The 23,421-nt window shown below is 61.7% G+C and overlaps 2 protein-coding genes and 1 long non-coding RNA gene across 32 annotated transcripts in view; 1 reads left to right on the forward strand and 2 right to left on the reverse strand.

The window, feature by feature from the left end:
* Positions 1-506: 506 nt before the first annotated feature.
* On the reverse strand, positions 507-4,706 carry NAPRT (nicotinate phosphoribosyltransferase). Of its 6 annotated transcripts, none has more exons than XM_055287534.2 (13): positions 4,126-4,706; positions 3,692-3,819; positions 3,533-3,615; positions 3,015-3,145; positions 2,808-2,923; positions 2,398-2,594; positions 2,184-2,324; positions 1,823-1,907; positions 1,524-1,604; positions 1,325-1,427; positions 1,132-1,247; positions 888-995; positions 689-802 (listed from the first exon to the last, which is right to left on the reverse strand). In XM_055287534.2, exons 1-13 carry the CDS (start codon positions 4,349-4,351, stop codon positions 740-742), a joined length of 1,578 nt encoding a protein of 525 aa, XP_055143509.1. In that variant the 5' UTR covers positions 4,352-4,706; the 3' UTR covers positions 689-739. The 6 variants fall into 6 exon arrangements, with proteins under 6 accessions (XP_063499732.1, XP_055143509.1, XP_063499733.1 ...); XM_063643663.1 differs by having other exon boundaries at positions 1,093-1,247; positions 3,737-3,819; positions 4,126-4,701; XM_055287532.2 differs by having other exon boundaries at positions 1,093-1,247; positions 4,126-4,700.
* A 1,064-nt stretch (positions 4,707-5,770) lies between these two features.
* Positions 5,771-23,421, reverse strand: part of EEF1D (eukaryotic translation elongation factor 1 delta) — a 28,325-nt gene continuing 10,674 nt past the window's right edge. For 2 of the 21 annotated variants that reach the window (XM_055287525.2, XM_055287524.2), the window contains exons 2-8: positions 12,811-12,931; positions 12,296-12,367; positions 7,297-7,396; positions 7,123-7,223; positions 6,556-6,777; positions 6,063-6,257; positions 5,771-5,881 (exon numbers count right to left, since the gene is read on the reverse strand). In XM_055287525.2, coding sequence (XP_055143500.1) covers positions 5,843-5,881; positions 6,063-6,257; positions 6,556-6,777; positions 7,123-7,223; positions 7,297-7,396; positions 12,296-12,367; positions 12,811-12,927 — 846 coding nt within the window. In that variant the 5' untranslated portion in view covers positions 12,928-12,931 and the 3' untranslated portion in view covers positions 5,771-5,842. The other 19 variants (XM_055287515.2, XM_055287517.2, XM_063643655.1 and 16 more) reach the window with 19 other exon arrangements.
* On the forward strand, positions 18,318-22,977 carry LOC129486904 (uncharacterized). Of its 5 annotated transcripts, none has more exons than XR_010121979.1 (3): positions 18,318-18,664; positions 18,773-22,144; positions 22,320-22,977. It is a non-coding gene; the product is annotated as an uncharacterized lncRNA (long non-coding RNA). The 5 variants fall into 5 exon arrangements; XR_010121978.1 differs by having other exon boundaries at positions 18,773-19,142; positions 19,802-22,976; XR_008659138.2 differs by having other exon boundaries at positions 18,773-20,545; positions 21,800-22,972.

The following is a 23,421-nucleotide window of genomic DNA, read 5'->3' on the forward strand; positions in this document are numbered from 1 at the left end:
GAACCCTGAGATCAGGAACTTGCTGGCGCAGAGGCAGGGCCAGCCCAGCACAGCCCTGTGCAGCGCCACTCCGGCTAGGTGTCCAGGGCTGAGTCATCTCCTGGAGCTTCAACTTCTTCCCCATTCTTCCTCTCCTTCCGCAGGCTGCTGGGTCAGGAGCTGTGTCCCCGAGGCCAGATGCCAGGGTGGTGCCGGGTTGGCAGCAGCAGTGGCAGGAGACACCTGAGCTCTCCCTTTTGACTTGGGGAGTTTGAGATGTCCTCACTGAGCCTGAGCCTGGGGGGCAGTGCCTGGGCAGGCATGGGAGCCCAGGGCCATGGCTAGACCCTCTTACCTGGCACTACCCCCCAACCCTGTCCTGTCCCCAGCCTGCCTCTAGCAAGGAAAGGTCTTCCACAGCAACTCCCTCAACTCCAAGGCAGACACCAAAGCCCTCCCTGCCTGTGGCCTTGTAGTTCTAGTGTGGGATCTGACTCCGCCCAGCCCACCCCAAGCTGGGGAACTCCTCACTGCCCTTCAGGCTTCAGCACAGGGCTGTCTCCCACCCCGGCAGGGCCTGTGCTTTCATTGGGATGCAAATCCTCCTGCTCCCTCAAGCTCAGATTCCTGACTCCAGCCCAGCCCCAGCCCGGGAGGCCCAGCCTGTGGGCTGGGTGAACAGATGACACAAACAACACAGGACAAGCTGTGGGGAGAAATGAGTGATTCGTGTTGTTTCCAGGCAGCCCCGCTGCGAGTCTCAGGGGGACGGCCCTGCACGCAGACTGTTCACCAGGGCCTGCAGCCTCTCGGACAGTACCACCTGCAGGGAGCAGAGGAGGGGAGCGGTGGGCAGGGGGAGGGCGGGGGCACACAGGGCAGAATGACAGGGCGGGCCTCCCCCCAACCTGGTACTGTGCAGGGCTCCGCAACCGCCTGTGCTCAGGGCTGAGTTGGCTCAGGGACAGCTGGGCCAAGGCTCTAGACTCTGCCAGGGATGGGAGCGGCTCACACAGCTGCAGGGAAGACGTAAGGAAAGAGAAGCTTGGGGCTGGCTCCCAGTCAGGGCTCTACTGGGGCTGGGGGGCAGGATGAGGGTGGTGGGGCAGCCACCTGTCCCTGCTGGAGGCAGAGCCGCAGCAGCGGCTCCACCTGGGCTGGCCTCACGGTGCAGGGCTCCTGGGCCCCTGGAGGCCACACCCTCAGCTCCTGGCCAGCCTGTGGCGCCGGCTCTTCTGCTAACTGTAGCACGTCCATGAGTAGAGACCCTGTGTGGGTGGGGCAAGAATAAGGGGGGGCCCTGGTGTTTTGAAGGTGGACAGCAGGGGGGATGGGAGGGCCTCACCGTCAGAGCCCAGGAGCCGGAAAGCAGCCTTGCTCCCAGGCAACGTCTGCTTCTCAGGGTCCTCCGTCAGCTTCATTCGTGGCTGGCCCCCCACGGCCACCAGCTGCAGGGAGAGGGCATTGAGCTGGCTAGTCCTTATCCCCTACCCAGCACCATCCCTCAGACCTGCCCCCACCTGGGCCCCCAACACTGTCCCTACCTTATAGACGCCGCCCAGGGAAGGCTGTTGGGGGCAGGTGACCACACTGGTGCCAATGCCAATGACATTCACCTCACTGCCCTGGGTGGGGAAGGGGGTGGCCGTGAGCCCAGCTGCCCTGGGTGGGGAAGGAGGTGGCACTGCCCTGGGTGGGGGAAGGAGGTGGCACTGCCCTGGGTGGGGGAAGGAGGTGGCACTGCCCTGGCTGGGGGAAGGAGATGGCAGTGAGCCCAGCCAGAACCTGCAGGGGCCCCCGGAGCCCCCTAGCCACCCTCCGCCTACCCCCTCATCCACCCCACCTCTTGGGCCAGTCGGGCCAGCGCCTCCTCGTCAATGTTGTTGCTGACTGCGATGGGGACTGACTCCAGCCAGGGCACCTGGAACCTGCCGCATGGGTGCAGAAAAGGTGGGGGCCGCCCCTCAGGTCTTCCTGATTCACCCTTGTGTCCCCCTGCCCCCCCCCTCCCCAGTCAAGGACACCTGTGCTCACCTTCTGCTTGGGAGCTCCTAGGGAGCCCCACCACTTACCTCCCTGCCACGGCCTGCAATATCACCGCTGAAACCACAGCAGAGTACCTCACTGTCCTTCCCTGCCCCATCCCCAAATCCTGGCTCCCCAGGGATCTCCCACCAGGCACACCTCCTCCCTGGGAAACTCACTGGGCTGAAGCAGCTCGGAAGACCTTGCGGATCTCCTGGGCCTGCTGTAGCAGGTCGCCACTGTCCAGCCTCACGCCCACTGCCCGGTAGCCCAGCTCTCCCAGGGCCAGGGCGACTGCTAGGAAGTTGGGGAGACCACTCCTGCAGGTATGGATAAGGGGGTCAGGTGCTGCTGAGGTTCTGCTGCGCCCACCCCTAAAGTGCCCGGGCTCACCTCCACACGCTGTAGGAGTCCAGGAGGCCCTGGAAGGCCCGGGGAAAAGCCAAGGCATAGGCCACAAAGGCTGCCCGCTCGCCTGGGTGCGGCTCCTGCACCCCCAGCCCCAGGTGGGCACACACATGCTCCAGCCACACCTGGGCTTTGGCCGCCAGGTCCACCCCAGGGCCCTCACCAGCTGCCGGCACCAACATCTGTGGAACAGAGTCGGTGAAGAATGGGGGCCAGGAATGCAGGATGAGGCCTGGCCGGGGACACCCTAGTTTGACGGCAAAGGTAATGCAGCCCGTGCCAGCTTCCTGGGACAGCACTGGGGTGACCTGCCTGGGTGGCACACCTCTCGCCAGGGCAAGGGCTGGCTTGGGGCCTGTCGCCTGGAGACAGCAGGGTTGAGAGGAGGGACTGACCGGGTCAGGGGGCACCTCGCTGCCTGAAAAGGAAGTGACGAAAGAGTGGGCCAGGGTCCCGGCCACCGGCACACCTCGCAGCTGGCCCGCTAGCACGTTGCTGCTGCTGTCGAAGCCTGGGGAGGAAGGCAGTGGGATTGGGGGGCTTTGGCCCAAGACGGGGCTCCTCCTTCCCGGCCCTTGCCTTGCCCCGCACCAGACACTCACCGCCCAGGTAGCTGTAGGTGGAGGCTGTCAGGCCCCCATCGGGGCCCTGAGCCCGCCTCAGGCCCATCTCTAGCAGCCGCTTCTCTGGCCCTGCGATCAAGCGAAGCCGCGCTGCGTTGGTGGCCACCAGGCTGTGGGGAGCCAAGAGTCGGGGGGCCCAGGGTGAGGGTCGCCAGGCCACCCAAGACGGCGGTTACCTGGGGCCTGGAACTTCCAACCTGGGAGCTCCACCCTCACCCAGTCCCTCCTTACACCCTGCACAGTGGGGGCAGGAGGCCAGTCCTGGGACCTCCGGGCAGCCAGCCCCGCAGCCACAGTCCAGCCCCGCAGCCACAGTCCAGCCCCGCAGCCACAGTCCAGCACGGAGCCACAGTCCAGCCCCGCAGCCACAGTCCAGCACGGAGCCACAGTCCAGCCCCGCAGCCACAGTCCAGCCCCGCAGCCACAGTCCAGCACGGAGCCCCGGCGCTCGGGGCCCATCCCATGCCCACGCTCCCTGCCGGCGGCCCGCAGCTCACCTGGCGTAGCTGACCAGGCAGAGCAGCGGTGTCTCCAGCAGCTGCACCACCAGGAGCGGCCCGGACACCTGCAGGAGCGGCACCTGCGGGGAGCGAAGTCAGCTCCGCGCTCGGCCCAGCACCCCGTGGCCGCCGCGCCGCCCGCTTAACCCTACTCACGCCTGGGAAGGCGAGGGAGCCCTCGGGCAGGGCTCGAACCGTCACCTCGGAGCAGTCGAGGGCCCGCAGGTGCTCGAAGAACGCAGGGTCGGTGTCTGGGGGCAGCACCGAGGCCAGGAACTGCACGTCTGGAAACGAGGTAACTGCGCTGAGACCAGCGCGGGGACAGACCGGTCGTGGGACATGGGGGGGTTCCATTGGGGGGCAGGGACTTCCACCGGCCATAGGTGGGGGCTTCCGTCGGGCATGGGGGTTCGTCAGGCGTGGGGGGCTCCCGGGGTGGGGGCTTCCGTCGGGCGTGGGGGGTTTGTCAGGCGTGGGGGCTCCCGGGGTGGGGGCTTCCGTCGGGCGTGGGGGGTTTGTCAGGCGTGGGGGCTCCCGGGGTGGGGGCTTCCGTCGGGCGTGGGGGGCTCGTCGCGCGGGCGGGGAACTACCGGCGTCCCGCAGGCGGAAGGCGCGCAGGAAGCGCACACAGTCGCGCAGGCCGGCGGCCAAGGTGAAGGCGCCGCCGAACGGGCAGCGGCGGAAGAAGAGCTCGAACTCGGCGGCGTCCCGCGCCCGGCCCGCGCGCCAATAGCCCAACGCCATGGTGGCCTGGTAGAGGTCAGTGAGCAGCGGCCGCGCCGCCGCGCGCCCCTCGGGGTCCTGCTCCGCCGCCATCCCGCTCCCGACGTCCGGACTCCGGCCCGCCCCGCCCTGCCCTGGCCCCGTGACGCGCCCCGGCCTATGGCGCACTCCCTGTGGGGCTTATCGTGCGGTTTGGGAGCGGCACGGGACGCGATGGAGAACGGGAGAGGTCTAATAGTATCGGCGCGCTGAGAGGGGCTGAAACAGCTGGACCCGGGATGGGGTGGGGGATGTCACCCAACTCCTCTCGGACCCCCAACCCCACTCCAGGCCCAGCGGCCTCTTTGGAGCGCAGCCCGGTCCTGGTCACCAGAGGTGCCCCCAGTCGCTCGTGTGTCTGCCCCTTGGCCGGGCAATGAGGTGCAGCTCAGGACTTGCCAGGAGGCGATAAGGGTGGAGGACAGACCAGCCAGACTCCACCCCCACCGACGCAGAAGACAACTGCTGGCCAGCAGCCAGCTTCTGCCCTGGGCCTGGGGAGGGAGGCCAGAGGCTGCCTTAGTTGGAGCTTGAGCAGCCAGGCTAGGACGAGGGAGCCCAGATGGACGCAAATGTCGTTTGGAAAGAGCTTGGCACCCAGGAAAGGGCGGCGTGGGGCAGGGGGGCACATGCCCACTGTCGGCTGGCACCAAAAGACCTTCTGTGGCTATGAAGGCCCAGTGTCCCTCAGTGGTGGCTGTTATGGGGTCCTGCACTCCAAGCCCCACAGGAAACTTTCTAAAGCTTTGAGGGCAAAGTCAGGGGCCACTACCCAGGGAGAATCCATTCCCCTGTGGCTTGGGGCCCGGAGGACAGAGTCTGACCAGAAGTAATCAAGTAATTACACCCCATCCTCTTTCACCCCAATGCAGACACAGGTGGTCTAGGGGAGGGAGCGTGGCCACGCATGCTGACCACATGCGGCTGTCAAGATGCTGAGGCACAGCTCCACAGAACCCAGGCAGCCACCCTCTGGCCACCCCACATCATCATGGGAGGGGCACAGTCCCTGGAGCAAGGGGGCAGGGATTCCAGGAATGAATGAGGTGAGGGCAGGGCCGGGACGGCACATGACAAAGGGCATGGCAGCAGGGCTGGGTGCCACTGGGACCTCTTTCCTGGACAACTCCAGGCTTGCACGCTTGCTCCCATGGGGACAGTGCCAACAGGCGGCAGAGTGCTGGGGTGGTGGCCTCTCCAGATAGTGAGCTAACAGTTTGTTTCTGGCTTTTTAAACCCCCTGAACTGGACTTGATTTTGCAATGGAAAGGAGAAGAGGGAGGGCCAGAGCTTTGGGAGGGAGTGGCCAGGAGATGGAGGGACAGGTGGAGGTCTGCTGGGGGCAAGGTCACATGGCCAGAGGGTGGCAGCAGCCCAGATGACTGTGTGGGAGCAGCAGGGCAGAGATGGGGCTGAGACAGGGAGGGAGACAGGCCAGGTACGAGCAGGAAATGACCAGGACGGAGCCAGAGGGCCGGTCTCAGTCTTTAATCGTGGCAGGGCCTCACGCACATGTGCCCGTGCGCACATACACACACTCAGGCTTCAGATCTTGTTGAAAGCTGCGATATCGACACTCTGCACCTGAGGAGAGGCGGAGGGTGATGGTCAGGGCCGTTCCCCTACAGCCCACTCGGAGCCAGGAGCCTCCTCTGAGATGGGGTTCACTCTGGGACTCGCTCCCCACTGCCGTGGGATGGAGTGCAGGGCATGGGCCAGGGCCCCCAGTCTCCTCTCCCCTCCTCTCCCCGGCTGGCTCACTCACGTGCTCCTCAAACTTGGTGATCTCCTCCTCCAGCAAGTCTGTCCCCACCTTGTCGTCCTCCACTACACACTGAATCTGTAGCTTCCGGATACCGTAGCCCACGGGCACCAGCTTGGAGGCCCCCCAGACCAGCCCGTCCAGCTGGATAGAGCGCACACAGGCCTCCAGCTGGGCCATGTCCGTCTCATCGTCCCACTGTGGGAAAAGGGGAGGAAAAGCTGGGGTCAGCCACCCTCAGAACACCCAGGAAGTACCTGCGTGCCCCCTTACCCTCAACCACTGTGTGTCCACAATTGTTTCCTTAAAGGGCCCTCAGAAAACAATCCAAATTCACACCTTCCTGTCTCCAAGTTTGTGTTTATCCCGAGACTTCTAAACTTGGCTTTAAAATCTCCCCAGAACCCAGAGGGCAGGGGGAGGGTCACAGGCTGAGATGGCTGGGCAGGCACCAGGGCAGTGCCTGGCCCCCTGAAGCCCCACCCCACCCACTCACAGGCTTGACATCCAGCAGGATGGAGGACTTGGCCACTAGTGCAGGCTTCTTGGCCTTCTTCTCCGCGTACTGCCGTAGCCGCTCCTCCCGCAGCTGTGCCGCCTCCTTGTCCTCCTCCTCATTGTCGCTGCCAAACAGGTCAATGTCATCATCCTCGTCATCTTCTGCTGGTGTGGCTGGCTTCTTGGCTGGGGGCTCCACTTGGCGCATGGGAGACACGTGCTGCCACAGGGGAAGGGACAGGAGGCAAGCTGAGACGCCCCAACCAGGGCCCAGAGCTGCCTGGCCACTTCCTGGCCCTCCTTCCTCCCTTGGCCGGAGGAAGGGCAGCCCCTTGTGTACCCCAGCTGTGGTTCCCCACATGCAGGGCCCCAGGAAAGACAAAAACTGCCTCCACCTGCCCAGGGGATTAGCGCAGGCCTAACTGTAAACCTTCCTGGGGACCTGAGGACTCCAGTGTCCTGGCTGCCAGCTCATCACTGCTGCTGGGGCCAGCCCACAGGGAGACATGGAAGCCAGCAGGGCCACGTGGTCCCCTGCAGTGTCAGGCATGGGGAGAGCATTCACCTGGGTCTGTGGGGCCGTGGCCCGGTGGCCAGGCGAGCTCTTCTCCAGCACATTCAGCCGGGCCTCCAGCTTGGAGATGGCCTGCTGCAGCTCCTGTACCACTGCGGGGGCAAGGGGAGCACGGTTAGATGGCAGGGGCCAGGGACAGCCCCAACCCACTGGCCCGGGGCTCACCGCCACGCAGGCTCTGATTCTCCACTTCCAGACTGGCGATCCGGACGACGAGCTCGCTGTGGTCTCCGCTGGGGCCGCTGGAGGCCCCGGGGCCTGAGCTCTGCAAGGCAGGAGGAGGAGAGGGCTCAGTGCCCAGCCTGCTCCTAGGGTCCCTCAGAGGCTCCAGTCAGCTCCACTGGGTCCCCCTGCCATGCTCAGGACTGCGGGAACTCACAGAAGGAAAACTACAGCTTGGGAGAGCAGGAGGTGCCCCCTGCTGATGCCAGCTCACACTTATGACCTCAGAGATGGCGGCCACCACAGACCACAGTGAAATTCTCAGCCAGGCGAAGTCCAGGACAGGAGGCTCCTGGTGCCCCAGACACGGAGGCAGTGGGGAGCTGGGCCATGGCTGCTGCTGCCTGGCGGGATCCTGCTGAGCAGCCAGGCTGAGGCTGGGTGGGAGGTGGTGAAGGACTCACAGTCCTATGGACAACCTGGGACAGGCCTCAGGGGACCAGGCAGCACTGGAAATGGGAGGTGGGGGCAGCTGAGGGCCCAGTGGGGGAAGAAGGAAGGAGCCCACCCGTGTGGACAGCAGCCACCCAGAGCTTTGTCTTCCTGGGCCTCACGCCTGCCATCTCACTCAGCAAGCCAGTCTCTAGGTGATCCAGGGCCCCAAGCCCACCTCATACTCTGCCATAGCTGAGACTGATTGATGCCCCGGGGCCCAGACAGGCTCCCAGCCTCCTGGCCCTTGACACTAGCCAGTCCTTAGGCACCTACCTGCACACATGGGCCATTTAGCCTGCCCACCCACCAACAGGATGGCTCTAAGGACAGGGTGCACCTGGCTGCATGGAGCTCTCAGTCAACCCCATCTCAGCAGCTCCCCGGGGCTCCCTCTCTGTGGGGAGGGGCCTGGAGTAGCTGGGCAGGCAAAGCTGCTCCTTGCAGCAGGTGCGGACATACTCAGGCCTTTGCCCAACGTGCAGCCCCAGCCCTGGGGCCCTCCTGCCACCGTCCTTGGGACCATGCTGTGGGGAATGCTTGTTTATGTATCTGGAGTGTGTGGGAGCTAAACCCCACAGATCATGGGCAAGGCCGAGCCAAGACTGGCCCACGAGGCCCACCTGGCAGCGAGGCCCAGAGGAAATGGGCAGGGAAAGGCCAGGCTGGCAGAGGCGCGTGAATGGTGGTGAGGGTGCGGGAGGCACCGGCAGAGACTCTGACAAGCTCTGGGGCAGAAGCTGGAGCACAGGAGGGCCAGGCTGTGGGATGTCAGGGGGCGTGGAGAATCATAGCAGACCTCCTGAGGGAGTGGGGCTGGGTCCCGAGGAGGCCAGAATCTGTGAGTGGCAGGGCCAGGGCACCTGAGGCCTCATGCACCCCACGCAGCAGGCCCAAGGACAGGGAAAAGGTCCCCTCGGGAAGAGGCACTAAGTCACCACTGGCCCCAGGCTGCATGATGAGCAGTGGGGGCCGTTTCACCACTGCCTGGCTCTGCCGGCCACTAGGCCAGAGCCCACAGCACTCAGGCCACAGGGAGAGCCCCTCCTTTGATGCTGAATTCAGGGGGGACTAGGGATGCCAGACATCAGAGTCCCTGAGCACAGCTTCAACGGGGCAGGCTCAGGTCACCCAGTGCAGTCACAGCGGGCCTCAGAGAGCCCCTCAGGGACTGGAGGGATGCCAAAGGCAAATACTTCAGAGCCAGACCCATGCCTGTAACCCTGTGCCAGCACCACGTTCCCAGAAACCCTGCAGTTCTGAAACCCCAGTGTCTGCTGAGCACTCCCACCCCAAATCCAAGATGAGACTGGGCCCCTGCCATGGGCTGAATAATGTCCTTCCAAATCCACATGCTGCAGTCTTATTCCCCAGTATCTTAGAATGTGACCTGATTTGGAGACAGGGCCTTTACAGAGGTAACTGTCACTGAGGGGCAGGGGGCTAATCCAATCTGACTGGTGTCCAATAAGAAGACATCAGGACACACACACACTCAGAGGGATGACCGTGTGAAGACACCAAGAAGACCGTCCACATGCTGAGAGGCCTCAGGAAAAACCAGCCCTGCTGCCACCTCGATCATGGACTTCCAGCCTCCAGAGCTGTGAGAAAATACATGTGGTTTAAGTCACCCAGTCTATGGACCTTTGTTATAGCAGCAAACCAGTCCCTAAGCCCTAACAGTGCAACCACCTGCCTGTCCCAGAGACCATGACCTTAGGGTTGACCCCACACAGCCAGGGCTGAAGAGTTCCTGCAGCCCCAGGACCAAGCCCCTGACCGCTGCCTTCTGGGCACTGGAGCGCAATATGCCTGACTTGGGTGCAAAAATCTGTGCTCCCTTAATCTCATGTCTGCCTAGCTTGGACTTGGTCAGGTGCCTGGGCAAGCCAGGGGTGCAAGCAGTGGGCAGAATGCAAGGCACGAAGGAGCACCCACCTGGCAGACAGGAGTGGCAGCCCTTCCTGGGCCCACCCACCCAGGGATGCCCAGCTTATGGTCCGGGAGCCAGCACACCCCTAGCTGGCTGTGGCAGACAGAATAATGGCCCCTGCAAAGATACCCACATACAAGTCCGCAGAGCCTGTAAATATAGTCTCCCAGGGCAAAAGGGGTTCTGCAGATGTGATAAGATTAAGTTAAACGGATGTCAAGGAGAGGATGCTGGATCACCCAGGTGGGCCCACTGTCATCACAAGGGCCCACACGAGGCAGCAGGAACGAGGGAGGGGAGAGGGAGGCTGAGTGATGAGACAGCTGCCTAGGAGCCTTAGGCCAAGGAGTGTGAGCAGCTCCCAGCAGCCGGAAGAGACAAGGAAGCGGATTCTCCCCGCAGAGACACCAGAAGGACCACAGGCTTGATTTTGCCCCATAAGATGATCTCAGAATTCTGGCCTCCAGAACTGTAAGGTGAGGAATTTGTGCTGTTTTAAGCCTCGGAAGTGTGGCAGTGTTACGGCAACATCAAGTGGAAACCAACACAGATCTTGGCCCAGGAAGTGGGGTGCTGCTGGGATGCCTAACAACGTGGAGATGGCTTTGGCGTTGCGCAGTGGTGAGGCGGGAAGAATTTTGAGGAGCACGACAGAAAAACCCTAGACTGGGCTGGGCACGGTGGCTCACGCCTGTAATCCCAGCACTTTGGGAGGCTGAGGTGGGCAGATCATAAGGTCAGGACTAGCGTGGCGAACATGGCGAAACCCCGCCTCTACTAAAAAAAAAAAAAAAATCAGCTGGGCTTGGTGACAGGCACCTGTAGTCTCAGCTACTTGGAAGGCTGACGCAGGAGAATCGCTGGAACTCCAGAGGCGGAGGTTGCAGTGAGCCAGGATCATGCCACTGTACTCCAGCCTGGGCGACAGAGCAAGACTCTGTCCACAACCCACCCACCCCCGCCAAAAGAAAAACCCTAGCCTGTTTTGAGCACACTGTTGGCAGAATTCAGGTGCCAAGCCCCTCGGTGAAGACTCAGAGGTGGTGAGGAGCAGGGCAGAGAAAACACATCATCTTCTAGAACAACCTAAACCTAAACCGCCACGAACATGCTGTTGGTAGGAATAGGGATGTTAAAAAATGACAGCAGGGGGGACCATGGGCCACACAGGAGGGCTCCCTTCAAACCTCACATGACCCGCCACGCTGGACTGTGAAACTGCCTGGGACTAGTGACACCCTGTTTCCTTCTTCTTTTTCCCATTTTGAAAGGGAATGCCTGTCCCACAATTGTATTTTGGGAGCAGATACCTTGTTTTCCAGTTTCACTGGTCCACGGATAGAGAGGAATTTTGCCTCAGGATGGACCACACAATCCCCCATGCCTGACTGGATGGGATTCTGGACTTTGGGGGGACATTGTGGGGGACTCAGGCTTCTGCAGATGTTGGTGGGGAGTAATGCACCTCACAAATGAGATAATGAGAATCTCCGACGCCCACGTCCCAACCCCCAGAGCCTGAAAATCCACTACCTTACATGGCAAAAAGAAGAATCAGCAAATACGATTAAATTCAGGATTTTGAGGTAGGGAACATCCTGGACCTGGGATCGTGGCGGGCCCAAAGCAAGCACAAGAACCATGTAAGTGACAGAGGAAGGCAGGAGGCTCGGAGAGAGGCGTGAGATAGAAGTGGAGGCAGGGCGGGGATGAGGCTGCCTGCTGGGCACCTCGAAACAAGCAACATGGGCATCCACCAGAATCTGGGAGAGGCAAAGGAACAGACTCATCCTGAGCCTTCGGAAGGATGGCGACCTTGCTGACATGGGTCAACTTCGTGAGACACGTTTCAGACTTCTGGCCTAACCCAGCATGATACAGATGTACTGTTTCCAGCGTGATGCTGTGGAAAGCCATAGCAGCAGCCACAGAAACACTGACCCCGTTCTTGGGGCCAGGACAGCACCCCATCCCGGGGAGAACGCAGTCCCAACTCCTCGGGGACACCCCTGCCCCAGCCAGCCTGTCAGGCGGCAGCTACTGCCTCTAACTCCTGATCTCCGCCCGGGGCCTGGAGGCCAAGCAGGGATACAGGGCTCCTCTCTGGGTCTCCAACTCAAGATGGTGCCAGCTCTAGGCTCTGAACGCCTTGTTCCTTGCAGAACCACCACTTCTCTCTCCCCAGTGAGGCAAGATCTAAGAGGGAATGCAGGAAGGCCCGGCAGACACACAGTCCTGCCACGGGGAGCAAGCAGGGAGGCACAGGCCCTCATGGGAGGTGCCCACAGCGCGCCCTGTGAATGGCACCACTCAGCTCCCAGCCGGCCCCGCAGGAACGGCCAGTGTGACCACCAGCCGGCAGACGAGTTAAGCACGAAGGGACGCGAGAATAAGAACACTGTCCATGGCAGTCTGGGCCTGGAGGCCACAGAGCCACACGTCCCAAGAAGCGCAGCGCTGTGCACTCTGCCCTGACTCTGCTGTGAAGCCAAAACAACCAGCAGCATCAGGAAAAACCAGACATGCTACTTGGCCGAGCAGGAGCCCGCGGGTCTGTGGGCCGCGGGTACTCACTCCAGCCAGGGATTTCTGGATGTTCTCTCTGGCTCTCGCAATGTCACGGAGGATCACGCTGGCGCCGTTCTCCTGCAGACAGTGCAGAAAGAACCAGTCTTTTTTTTTTATTATTAAAAAAGAATTTAATTAAAAAACAAACCAAAAAACCCCATGAACCCTCACATAGAGATAGCAAGAAAGTACCGCACAGAACGAGAGCTCAGCGGGCCAGAAAAGCGGGAGGTGCCTGAGGCCGTGATGACAGGCAAAGGCAGGCGCCCATGTCTGCGGGGAAGGAGTGCCAGGCCTGTCCCCACGCCATGTGCACAGGCGCCGGCAGGAGGGCCCTGAGCAGACCCAGCCCGGGGGCCCGGCCAAGGCCACCTGCCCCAAGACCCCACTCCCAGCACCCAAAGCAGAGCCACTGGGCCAGGGTGCCTCTGCCCTCCTGGCCTGGCTGAACCCTCCTTGTGTGCCCCGGCCACTCCTGTCGGGCAGCAGAGCCGCCCAGCTGCCCCACGTGCAGCTCTCACCTGGCGGGAGGCACCTGCCACAGGCCCGTTCATCTGCTCATAGAATCTCCTTTCTGCGTCGTCATATTTGAACTTGTCGAACCAGATCTTCTCGTGTGCTAGGAAGTTTGTAGCCATTTTTCTGCTGGGAGGGGAAAGAGGCAAAGTCAGCATGGCTGGGAAGTGGGGCCGAGACAGCCCTGGCCTCAGCCTTCCCCACAGAGACCCTCATCAGAACAGCCCAGAAGCACCAGGGTGCGGTGGGGCTGACACCCGCTTCAGACACCAGCGGTTCTCCACAAAGCGACACCAAGCCCGTAAGCCCTCACCCCACATGGCATCCCCAGGCCTGTCTTCCAGACGAGGAATTCTCAAAGTGTGGTCCAAGAACCTCTGGGGGTCCCAAGGCCCTTCCCTTTCACTCACACGAAGCTGGGTTGATGTCAAACAGCTGGAGTGCGGAGGCAGGTATGAGGGCCCAGCTGGCTCCCACTAAGCCAGACACCCCAGAGATTTGCAAAAACCTCGAGCAGGGCCATCTGCTCACTGAATTTTTTGGTTATGGGAAAAATATTTCTCATAAAAAAAAAAAAGATGTTAGTACATGTAACAAGTTTCTTCTTCAACAAATAAGTACACTTAGCATTTCTGATTTTTTTTTTTTTTTTTTTTTTTTTTTTGAGACGGAGTCTCACTCTTGTTGCCCAGGCTGGAATCAGTGGCGCAATCTTGGCTCACCACAACCTCCGCCTCCTGGGTTCAAGCGATTTTCCTGCCTCAGCCTCCCGAGCAACTGGGACTACCAGGGCGACCACTGTGCCTGGCTAATTTTTTATATTTTTAGTAGACAAGGTTTCACCATGTTGGCCAGGCTGGTCTTGAACTCCTGACCTCAGGTGATCCACCCGCCTCGGCCTCCCAAAGTGCTGGGATTACAGGCGTGAGCCACCGTGCCCAGCCCATTTCTCAGTTTTAATCGCTAATGTGGTAAAAATCAATAGATACAATGAAAGCTCTCTGGGGTCCTGAGAGCAAGAAGGTTGAGAACTGCTGCCCTAGACAGGACCATGGCCCGCAGGCAAGTCCAGCCTGTGGTTTTACTGGCACAAAGCCCCACCTATTGCCGCTCCCACTGGCCAGCAGCAGAGCAGCTGGGCAGGTGACTCTGTGGCCGGGGCCCAGACCCTCTGGTTCTTTATGGAGTTTGCTGCCCCCAACCCTGGACTGGCCAAGACACTCCTACTGTCCAACCAAGTACAACAGAACTGTCCCAATCCTGCTCTGCCGCCAGTCTCTGGGTGGACTCTGGACCATCGCTGGACCTTGTCAAGTGTCCTCTCGGTAACAAAGGGCCGGAGTCTGTGAGCCTCCTCCGTGTCCCTGACCCAGGACACTCTCTTGGCAAGGAGGGACCAGGCCACCGTGAACACCAGGGCAGGTGGAAGGGCAGGAGGTAGCATTCCCCTATGGGGTCCCACCCTCAGGTTATCTTGTCAACCGGGAAATCCAGACCCCTGGGGGTCCAAGGTTGGCACCACTTCCTTGAGGGCCTAGGCAGCTGCTTGGGATCTTCAGGGTCCTTCCTTGACTCAGCACGCCCCACCACCAGGAAGCCCTCGCCAACAGGCCAGTCTCGCCACTTCCATGCCCTCTGTATTCCCTTCCAAGCCCAATTGCCCACCCACCTGCCTGGCCCCAGAGACCGCTGCTGGGGTTGCACCTGCACCCTGGAGCAAGCCCCAGCACCCAGAGGGAGTTCGCACAGACTGGGCACCCTGGGATGGAGGCCACCTGACCAGCCACATGCCCATGCACCTGAGACGCCACCACCTTCCCTCAGAGGTGGTTTCAGGTGACAAGGAAAGCTGGGGGTGCACAGGATGGGCAGGCAGGGACACACTGGCTCCCACATCTCATCGCAGGGGAGCGCCAGGGCCAGAAACCAGCTTCAATGCTTCCCGCCCCTGTGGGTAGCCTTGTCTTCTCAGCCCTGGCATGTGACAGCCACAGGGGATTCAGGGAGCTTCCCAGCCAAAGAGGGACCCTGGGCGAGGCAGAGATTCTGCCCTGTGCTGAGCCCTTCCCTGCCCCCATCCAGACAGCCTGGAACTTTGTAACCCCAAGAAGTGTCCCTGGAACCCACAAGCGCAGCACCACCTTTACTCAGCCCGCTCTTGCATTCAACTCTGCTGGGCCCACGGGTCTCAGGGAGCCCCCACCCCAGGTGGGCAGGGGAGGAAGCTGGAGGAGCCTCAGCCTGGGACGGCTGTCCCTGTGCCCACAGCCCAGGCTGGGTGCCCACCCAGCACGTTTCTCCTACTTGGGTCTCAGGCTGGACACGGACGGGCCAGACCGAGGACCGGGTCGGTGAGACAGGGAGGCAGCTTCGAGGCACCAGGCCACGCGCAGGGCCTCGGCAGTGTGGTGGCGGCACTCGGCGCTGTCGTAGGCAGGCTTGCTGAGCCAGGGGGCCTCTGCATCCTTCTGCAGGAAGTAACAGTAGGGCAAGGCAGAGGCGGCCTCCCCATCGGCCCGCCGCGGCCCGGCCCGCTTGTTCCCTAAGACGTTGCGGCCCCGCCGGTCTCTGCGGCCCCGCCGGGCACCCTCGGCCAGGCTGGCTCGCTCTTGCAGGCGCACCTTCCCTGGGGGATGGCCGTCAAACAGGGCCTCGTAGAAGCCCCTCTCGGCTGCGTCATACCGGGGCTTCTCCAGCCACACCTCCCGAACCAGTGCCTGCAAGCTGCCCAGCGGGGGCTGGCCATTGACCGGTGGGCTGGGCTGGTGGGCCAGGTCGGGGACGGCCACCTGCTGGCCTGTGTTGGGAGTCCCCTGCCTGCGGCTGCCCTCGGGGGCCAGCAACAGGGCCTGAGACCACTCCACGAAGGCCCGCTCAGCCTGGTCGAAGGAGGACTTGTTGACCCAGATCCCCCAGGTCACGTGGTGGCAGGCCACCTGGCTTCCGTGGGTGCAGAGACCCCAAGGGGCCAAGGCAGGAGGCCGGGCTGCCTGGGCAGCCACATCTGCCAGCTTCTGGCGGTAGGAGCTCTCTGCCTGGTCGAAAAGTGACTTGTCCAGCCACACGCGTTCGGCCGAGAGGCCCAGGAGGGCCAGGTCCGCGGGGCCCAGCCCGCTCTTGGGGGAGCGCTTCCTCTTTTTCTGCAGGGGCTTCCTGCTGTCCTGGCTCTTCCTGGGATCACTCCTGCTGCCGCCGTCAGGGGCCTCTGCCTCATCAGCGTCCTCAGGGTCGTCCTGGCCGGGCCCATTCACGGCTGGCCCCTCGGCTGGCAGCTGCTGGGCGGAGGCGGCCGCCTGCGTGGCCTCGTGCTCGTAGAAGCGCCGCTCGGCCTCCTCATACTTGTGCTTGTCTTCCCACACGGTCTCCAGGGTGCAGGAGGCCTTCCCGCTCCTCATCTTCCGGACACAGCGATAAAAAGCAAGCAGAGGGCAGAGTTGCAACACAGCGGGTGGCCGCAGCCCCGTGCCCGCCCTCCCCGTGGCTGCCCTCCCCGTGCAGGGGCTGCGGATGCTCCCCAGTGGGGCTTCCATGAGATGACATTCAAGGACTTCAAGGTCAAGCCCATGTGGGGGATGTTTAGTTGTAAAGAGAAAACAGGCTGGGTGCAGCGGCTCATGCCTGTAATCTCAGCACTTTGGGAGGCCAAGTGCCGCCCAATACATGAACAATACATAATTTTTTTTAGTGAATGTAAGGCCCGTGAAGTATCTGAGACATACTTATACTAAAAATTTTTCCTCATTTATCTGATATAAGCTTTAACTGGCTAACTAGCTTTCCCTGCATTTTTGCACAGGCCAGGCCTGGCCTCCCCACTGTGGTGGCTGGTGTTCCCACTCTACAGAACGGTCTCTGTGGCTGTCCTGGCCACACCACTGCCACACCCAGAGCACCCTCAAAGTTCTTACAAAAGAGGGAGCCTCGGCCGGGCGCGGTGGCTCACACCTGTAATCCCAACACTTTGGGAGGCCGAGGCGGGCGGATCACAGGGTCTGGAGACTGAGACCATCCTGGCTAACACGCTGAAACCCTGTCTCTACTAAAAATACAAAAAAAATATTAGCCAGGCCTGGTGGCAGGCACCTGTAGTCCCAGCTACTCAGGAGGCTGAGGCAGGAGAATGGCGTGAAGCTGGGAGGCAGAGCTTGCAGTGAACTGAGATGGCGCCACTGCACTCCAGCCTGGACAACAGAGGGGAGGAAAAAAAAAGAGGGAGCTTCCTGTGGGCCTGACTGTCCTCCTCAGGAGGGGGCCAGGTGGCTGGGCAGAGTGTGGAGTGCCCACTCATGAGGGTCACATCAATAGGAGACGCCAGGGAGGATGCTGGTGAACAGTGTGTAGAAAGGAGGGGCCAAGCCCCTGGAGCACTGAGACGGCTCCGGGCTCTCTATCAGCTGCCCCCGCCTCCCAACTGGAGTTCATACCTTTGGGTCCATCCAAGCTAAAGGGGAATCATGGGGATCTCCCAGTCCCAGGACATCAGGGCCCCCTCTAAGGTTTTGGTTCTGTGTGATGTTAAGAGGGACCATCTTGGTGGGAGGCAGGTTGTGAGGCTCCACTCCCCACTTGCTACCGTGGCCTGGGAGCCTCAGCCTCCTCCCTGGATGAGGTGTTCCCTCAAGCTCTGGGCGACCTCAGTCATCTGCTGCCCCAGTGCTGCAGCAGCCATGTGGGATCCTGCTGGGGGCACACTCTGCTCCCAGGTGTCCGGTGGGTGTCACAGAAAGGACAGGCCCAGAAGGCCAGGGGCAAATCTGCTCTTGGGATGCAGGTCAGCGCCCCAGCACGCGCTTGGCCTGCAATAGCTTCCTCCCCAGCCATGCCCAACTCCAGGCTCTGCTCCCCAAAAGCAGAAACGCCTGGGCCTAACCAACACCTAGGAGGACCCTCAAGAGGGGGCTGTGCAGCTGCCCCTCACAGACACCGCTGCTATTCTGCTGCCTCCGCAGGTGTGTCTAGTGGAGCCTGAGGGCAGACACGGTGGCCCCACGGCACGTGGCTGTGACTGGGACCACCTGCCTGGTCTGCACCCGGAGGAAGGCAGCCTTCGGTCAAGAGCAGACCCTTCACACCAGTGGCTATGGGTCTACGCCCCTCTTCTAACATCCTTACCCAACAAAACCAAGGCTGGCTCCAACGCCCCCGGTGGGTGCTGAGCTGTCTGCGCTCCACCCAGGCAGGGAGGACTTTTGGGAAGGCCCCCCGCACTGCACTCTGAAGCCTCTAAGTGGAACATGGAGTTCTTCGCGGGCATGTGGCCAGAATCCCTCAGTCCCAGCAACAAATTCTAACGGCACCAACGAGGAACCGGGGCCAGGAGGCCACAGGGCCCATGAAGAAGCTCCCTAGGCTCCGCTGCTCATTCCTTCCCAGGCTGGGGCAGCACTTACCAAGGCCAGGCTGATGGGCAGAGGCAGGGGTTGCGGGTTGGGGGTGGGGTGGAAGCAAGAGCCCAGGAGACAGGGCATTGTGACATCGTGTGGTGGTATCCCCGCCAGTCTCTCTGCTCCCATGGAACCGTGCAGGTCCCATCAGCAGTGCCACTAAGCTGGCCCCCAGTGTCAGTGCCCTACCAGACTTCATTGGCCAAAGTGGCCTCAGACTATGTTCTTGGGGGCTCCGGGCAGAAGCTGCCGCTCAGGGAGGGGAAGCCACTTCAAGGCTCCTACCGAAACCTGGCACTGCCGCCACTTCCCTGCAGGGAGCCGCATGTCAGGTGCTGACCTGCCAGCCCAGGCCAGGACCCTGCTCACGGCCACACAGGGTGCCCACCTGCTGCTGCCCCATCCAGAAAACCCAATTCCTCCACTTTACAGATGGGAAACTGCAGCCCCTCTGGGCAGACTGGGCCATGCACAGGTGGTGTTGGGTTCCCTCGGGTGCAGTGATGGCTGGGGGTTCCCCGGTCAAATGAAGGGGAATGGGGCACGAGGACAGGCGGGTACTTACTTTGCTTTGGCCTCCTAGGACAGCATGAAGGAAAAGCAGCAAGGTTAGAGGCAGCCAGAAAGACTAACCGGGTCAGACACAGCAGCAGGTCAGCCCACGCCGGCCGGGGCCTTTCCAGAAGCTGCTTGGCGAGGTGGTGTGGAGGTGACACTGGTGGACACGGAAGCCGAGCGCCAGGCAGACTCGCCACCACCACAATCCCAGGTGGCAGCTGAGTCCACATGCTCGAGGCGGCATCACTGCGTCATCCCCTGAAAGGGGAGCTCTTGGGATTACTGTTAGCTGGAGCCTACGCAGGCCCTGCGGGACAAGCAGGGACCACCACCTGAGCCAACCTTTCCCAAATCCACCCACCTGACGTCACCGGAGCAAGGCAGCCTGAGACAAGGTAAGCCAACGCCCACGAGCATCCCCTGGAGCTGCCAAGGAGCTCCCCCAAGCCCCTCCCCTGCACTGCCCCTGTGTCCGGTCTGCTGAAGGAGGCCCGGAAGATGACAAGGACCCTCAAGGGGGAGGCAGCCCAGGGCCCACGTTGGTACAGGGCCTCTCTCTCAGCAGGAGCCACCGTCAAGACAGGGCTGGCACCCAAGGGCCCCAGCACAAGCCGCAAAGGCCTCCCAGACTCACTCTCCCACAGTGTGCACACAAAGACAGGACCTTCACCCCGTTCACTCCTCGGCTGGAGACACTAGGTGTCCTGCCCCTAATCTCACAAGAGCCACCTCATAAACCCTGTAAGCTCTGGGAAGGGCAGCTGGGCACAGCTGAAAGCCCAGTCACCAGCCCGTGTCCTGGGTGGGACCGGGCAGGAGGGGCCATCTCCTACTGCCGATCAACCCGAGAGCCCTGGCTGGGATCTGTCTTCCTTCACCAACGGGAGCTCTGGCCCCAGGGCCCTGCCCACCTCTGTGCACCCCACACTGCAGCAGGGAGCACCCTGCAAGGAGGAACTGGGCACCCTGCAGGGGTCTGGTGGAGACGAGGATGCTACGGAGGCAGCTGCCCCATGGGACTAGTAAAAGGGGTCTTGGGTGGGCTTCCCCGCAGAGAGGAAGCCCTCAGGAGACACCACAGTGAGCCATGCTGGAGACCTGGAGGCCAGGCCCGTCACCTGGGGAGCTGGCCACTAACAGCGGGCAGACAGCCTCCCAGGACAGCCAGCACAGCCCCCCATACTTCTGAGCTCACCTCCTCATTTCCCCGCTTCCCGCGTTCCCAAGCACGGGAGGACCTGCCGGACCGGGCGCACCGTCTGTCCTAACACAGATCAAGTCTGAGCTTCAACGCTTGCGCCGGCGACAGGCACACCCGGGCCTCCCCTCTCCAGCAGGAGGGCCCGGAGCAGGACGCGACGTCTTTTTCAACTGTATCCCTACAAACGGTCAGCCCCTTTGCCCCTGCAATTTATCCAAGCTCAGGAGGAGCTTTCTAAAGAGAACACAGGGAGACAGTCGGCTGCCAGAGCCAGGCCCCAGGGGGAAATGGCCCAAGTGTCCCTACTCTGCTCCTGGAAGCAGGCCAGGCTCACCACCGACGCTCTTCCCTGAGGGGCAGACAGTGTCTGCTGAGCATCTGAGCCTCTGGCAGCTGCCCAGAGTCTGACAGTGCCGTGGGGTCCTGGCTCTGGAAGGCTCTACCCAGCTAACAGGGCCTGTGACACAGGTGGCACCCAGCAAGACCCACTGCAGCGGCATGGCCCTCACAGCCTCCTCTGTTCCTGTCCTGGGAGCAGCCCCGGCAAAGACTCCTACCCGGAAGACTCCAGGTCAGGAGGGCGGGGTCCTGAGGAAGGTGAGGACATCCGGGAGGGCTGTGGCCACCAAGGTGCTGCACGGCCTGGAGGGCTCCACACACCTGGGCAAACGGAAGCCTTCTGGGAGGAGCTGGCTCCCAGGCCCTGCCCTCCAAGCCACCCCATCACAGTCGCACACACACACAGGCTTCCAGATTGTCCACCCTCCACAGAGAGAAGTCAGGGAGGTGGGCAGGGGATGGGGTCAGCCACCGACTCAGCCTGTGCATGCCCACCCCTCCCAGCAGCACCCCTCTCCGGCCACCTGGCTGGCCTGAGTCTGTGGCCTGGCACTGCCTGATAGAACTTTCAGCATCTTCAGTGCCCAAAGGGCGCGACGACTAGCCCTTAAAATGAGGCTGGAGCCCAAGGAAGCGGGTCTTTAGGCAGAACCACCGCACGGCAGAGCAGCGCACAGGACAGATCAATGTCTTCCTGCCTGGAGTGAGGCCTTTGGTCTTTTTTTTTTTTTGAGATGGAGTCTCGCTCTGTCACCAGGCTGGAGTGCAGTGGCGCAATCTTGGCTCACGGCAACCTCCAACTCCCCGGTTCAAGCGATTCTCCTGCCTCAGCCTCCCAAGTAGCTGGGACTACAGGCACGCGCAACGACGGCCAACTAATTTTTGGTTTTTTTTTGAGATGGAGTTTCACTCTGTTGCCCAGGCTGGAGTGCAGTGGTACGATCTCAGCTCACTGCAACTTCCGCCTCCTGGGTTCAAGCGATTCTCCTGCCTCAGCTTCCCAAGTAGCTGGGATTACAGGCATCTGCCACCACACCTGGCTAATTTTTTTTTCATATTTTTAGTAGAGATGGAGTTTCACCATGTTTGCCAGGCTGGTCTCGAACTCCTGACCTCAGGTGATCTGCCTGCCTTGGCCTCCCACAGTGCTGGGATTACAGGCGTGAGCCATGCGGCCGGCCTAATTTTTGTATTTTTAGTAGAGACGGGGGGGTTTCACCATGTTGGCCAGGATGGTCTCGATCTGACCTCGTGATCTGCCCGCCTCGGCCTCCCAAAGTGCTGGGATCACTGGCATGAGCCACCGCGCCCGGCTGCCTTTGGTCTTTTTAAGAGAAAAAAGCTCCACATTCCCACTCAGCCACTTTCCTGTCTGACCCCTGGATATTCCAGCCCTACTGGGAAACGCCAGCCTGTCCTGCATACCTCAGAGCACTCAGTGTAGCTACCCAAGCCACCCTGCCCCAGGCCAAGCCCCGCCCCAACCACGTCTTTTCTTAAATGCCACTGCAGGTCAGCTCCATGTCCAGCCCTGCTTGAGGGGCTCTGGCCAACCTGCCTGCCCGGCGCAGCCCCCGTGCCTCCTGGGTGACTCCAGCACTGCACAGGCTTTCTGGAACCCCTGACAATACCCACGCCACACCTCACACGGCACCCGTGGCTGTCAGCGAGGCGGGAGAGCTGGAGACCTGTGGCAGGCTCCTACACCAGCACTTAGCATAACTCACGGCCACCAGCTTCCAACACACTGATGTCACCTTAAAACACCGGCACAGGATGATGACCCACAAATCCTCAATGCCACATTTCCTGTCCTCAGCCCCCAGAAGGCTGACATCAGTGCACGGCACAGCCCAGGTACTCTGTCCATCATCAAGCACGTGTGCCCACCTGTGCTAAACCTTGCAGCCTCACCCGGCAACCCGGGAGCAAAGCCCGGAGGGCCTAGTCCTCCAGACGGGGTGGGAGGCAGCGGGGGCTCTGTCAGCTGGGCGCTCACTATGCCAGCACTGACTGCGTGTGAACCCTGCAGCAGCCCAGGGGAGATCCTGCTGTCTCACAGGATTGGCACTGCGCCCAGAAAGCCTCTACAGAGGCAGGTCTAGGAGCCTGGCTGGGCCTGAGGCACGTGGTGAGAAGGCGAAGGTGAGCTTCCACTTCCTCAGAGGACACTCGAGGGCTCCTTCCACACCTGCCTAGCACCTCGGCTGCATCCCCCCACCCCCAGAACAGGGCTGGGCAAACACACGGGCTCCGGAAGTAACCAACTGCCTGCGAGCCAGCTGCTTAAGGCTCATGGGGTCAAGATGACGGGTGGTCGGAGCTGTAGAAGGAAGCTGCTCAGGTGAGATGGCCTGGCCTGCCTCCCTGGGAGGTGAGCCACAGGCAGTGTCAACTTAAGAAGCACCCCGCCCTGTCAGGCAGGGACGACCCCAAGTTTAGCTACACAGTTCTTTTGCTGCCAGGCGGTCCTTCATTCTGGAAACCAATCCTGACGTCTCATCAGGTCCCCAACCCACTCCGCCCCCTTTGCCTTCTTCCTTCCACTTAAAGCTTCTGAAAGTACTACTTCTTAGCAACAGCATCCCCGCCCCCTTCAGAGACTGCCCGACCACCCTATCCAAATCAAAAGACACAAATTTTGACCCAGTCACAGTACAGGCTTATTCCTTTCCGTGCTCACTAGCGTCTAAGTTCCAAGAGTGTTGCGTCTGTGCCTATCCCCTCCGTGCTCAGCTGATGCGTGCAGTAACTGGTGCGTAATAAACACGTGGTGGACGAAGCTCTGCAGGCCAGAGCAACAGCTGGGGCAGATGTTTGGTCTCCCATGGAGACGGCGGCAAACACAGGCCTTAGGCCCCAGCACCCTGGCCGAAGGGCTTCCACGACCGGAAAGCGCCGTGAGCCAGTGCTCCCGGCGCCCCCGGCCCGCGCACGCCCTCCAGGCCGGCCACGTGGCCTCGGTCGCCCCGCCCCTCTGCGCTCGCCCCAAGAGCCGCACTTGGCCCACGGCCCCTAAGCCCGCGCTGGCGCACTTGCGCTTCAGTCCCTAACGGCGCGAGCTTCTGGCGCAGCCCGGGCCTCCCGCCCTCCCGGCCCCTCGGGCGTCTCTGTCGCGCCCGACTCCTTCCGGC

Source organism: Symphalangus syndactylus, chromosome 7, assembly GCF_028878055.3.
Source record: "Symphalangus syndactylus isolate Jambi chromosome 7, NHGRI_mSymSyn1-v2.1_pri, whole genome shotgun sequence".
In the NCBI taxonomy this organism is placed as follows: Eukaryota; Metazoa; Chordata; class Mammalia; order Primates; family Hylobatidae; genus Symphalangus; species Symphalangus syndactylus.

Excerpts from the sequence above, each read along its gene's own strand:
- NAPRT (XM_063643662.1), bottom strand. The coding sequence starts at position 4,351 with ATGGCGGCGGAGCAGGACCCCGAGGGGCGCGCGGCGGCGCGGCCGCTG. Across the intron at positions 3,820-4,125 it reads CTTCCGCCTGCGGGACGCCG|ACGTGCAGTTCCTGGCCTCG; the intron begins GTAGTTCCCCGC and ends CCTCGTTTCCAG. Across the intron at positions 1,605-1,822 it reads TGGCCCGACTGGCCCAAGAG|GGCAGTGAGGTGAATGTCAT; the intron begins GTGGGGTGGATG and ends TTCCCCACCCAG.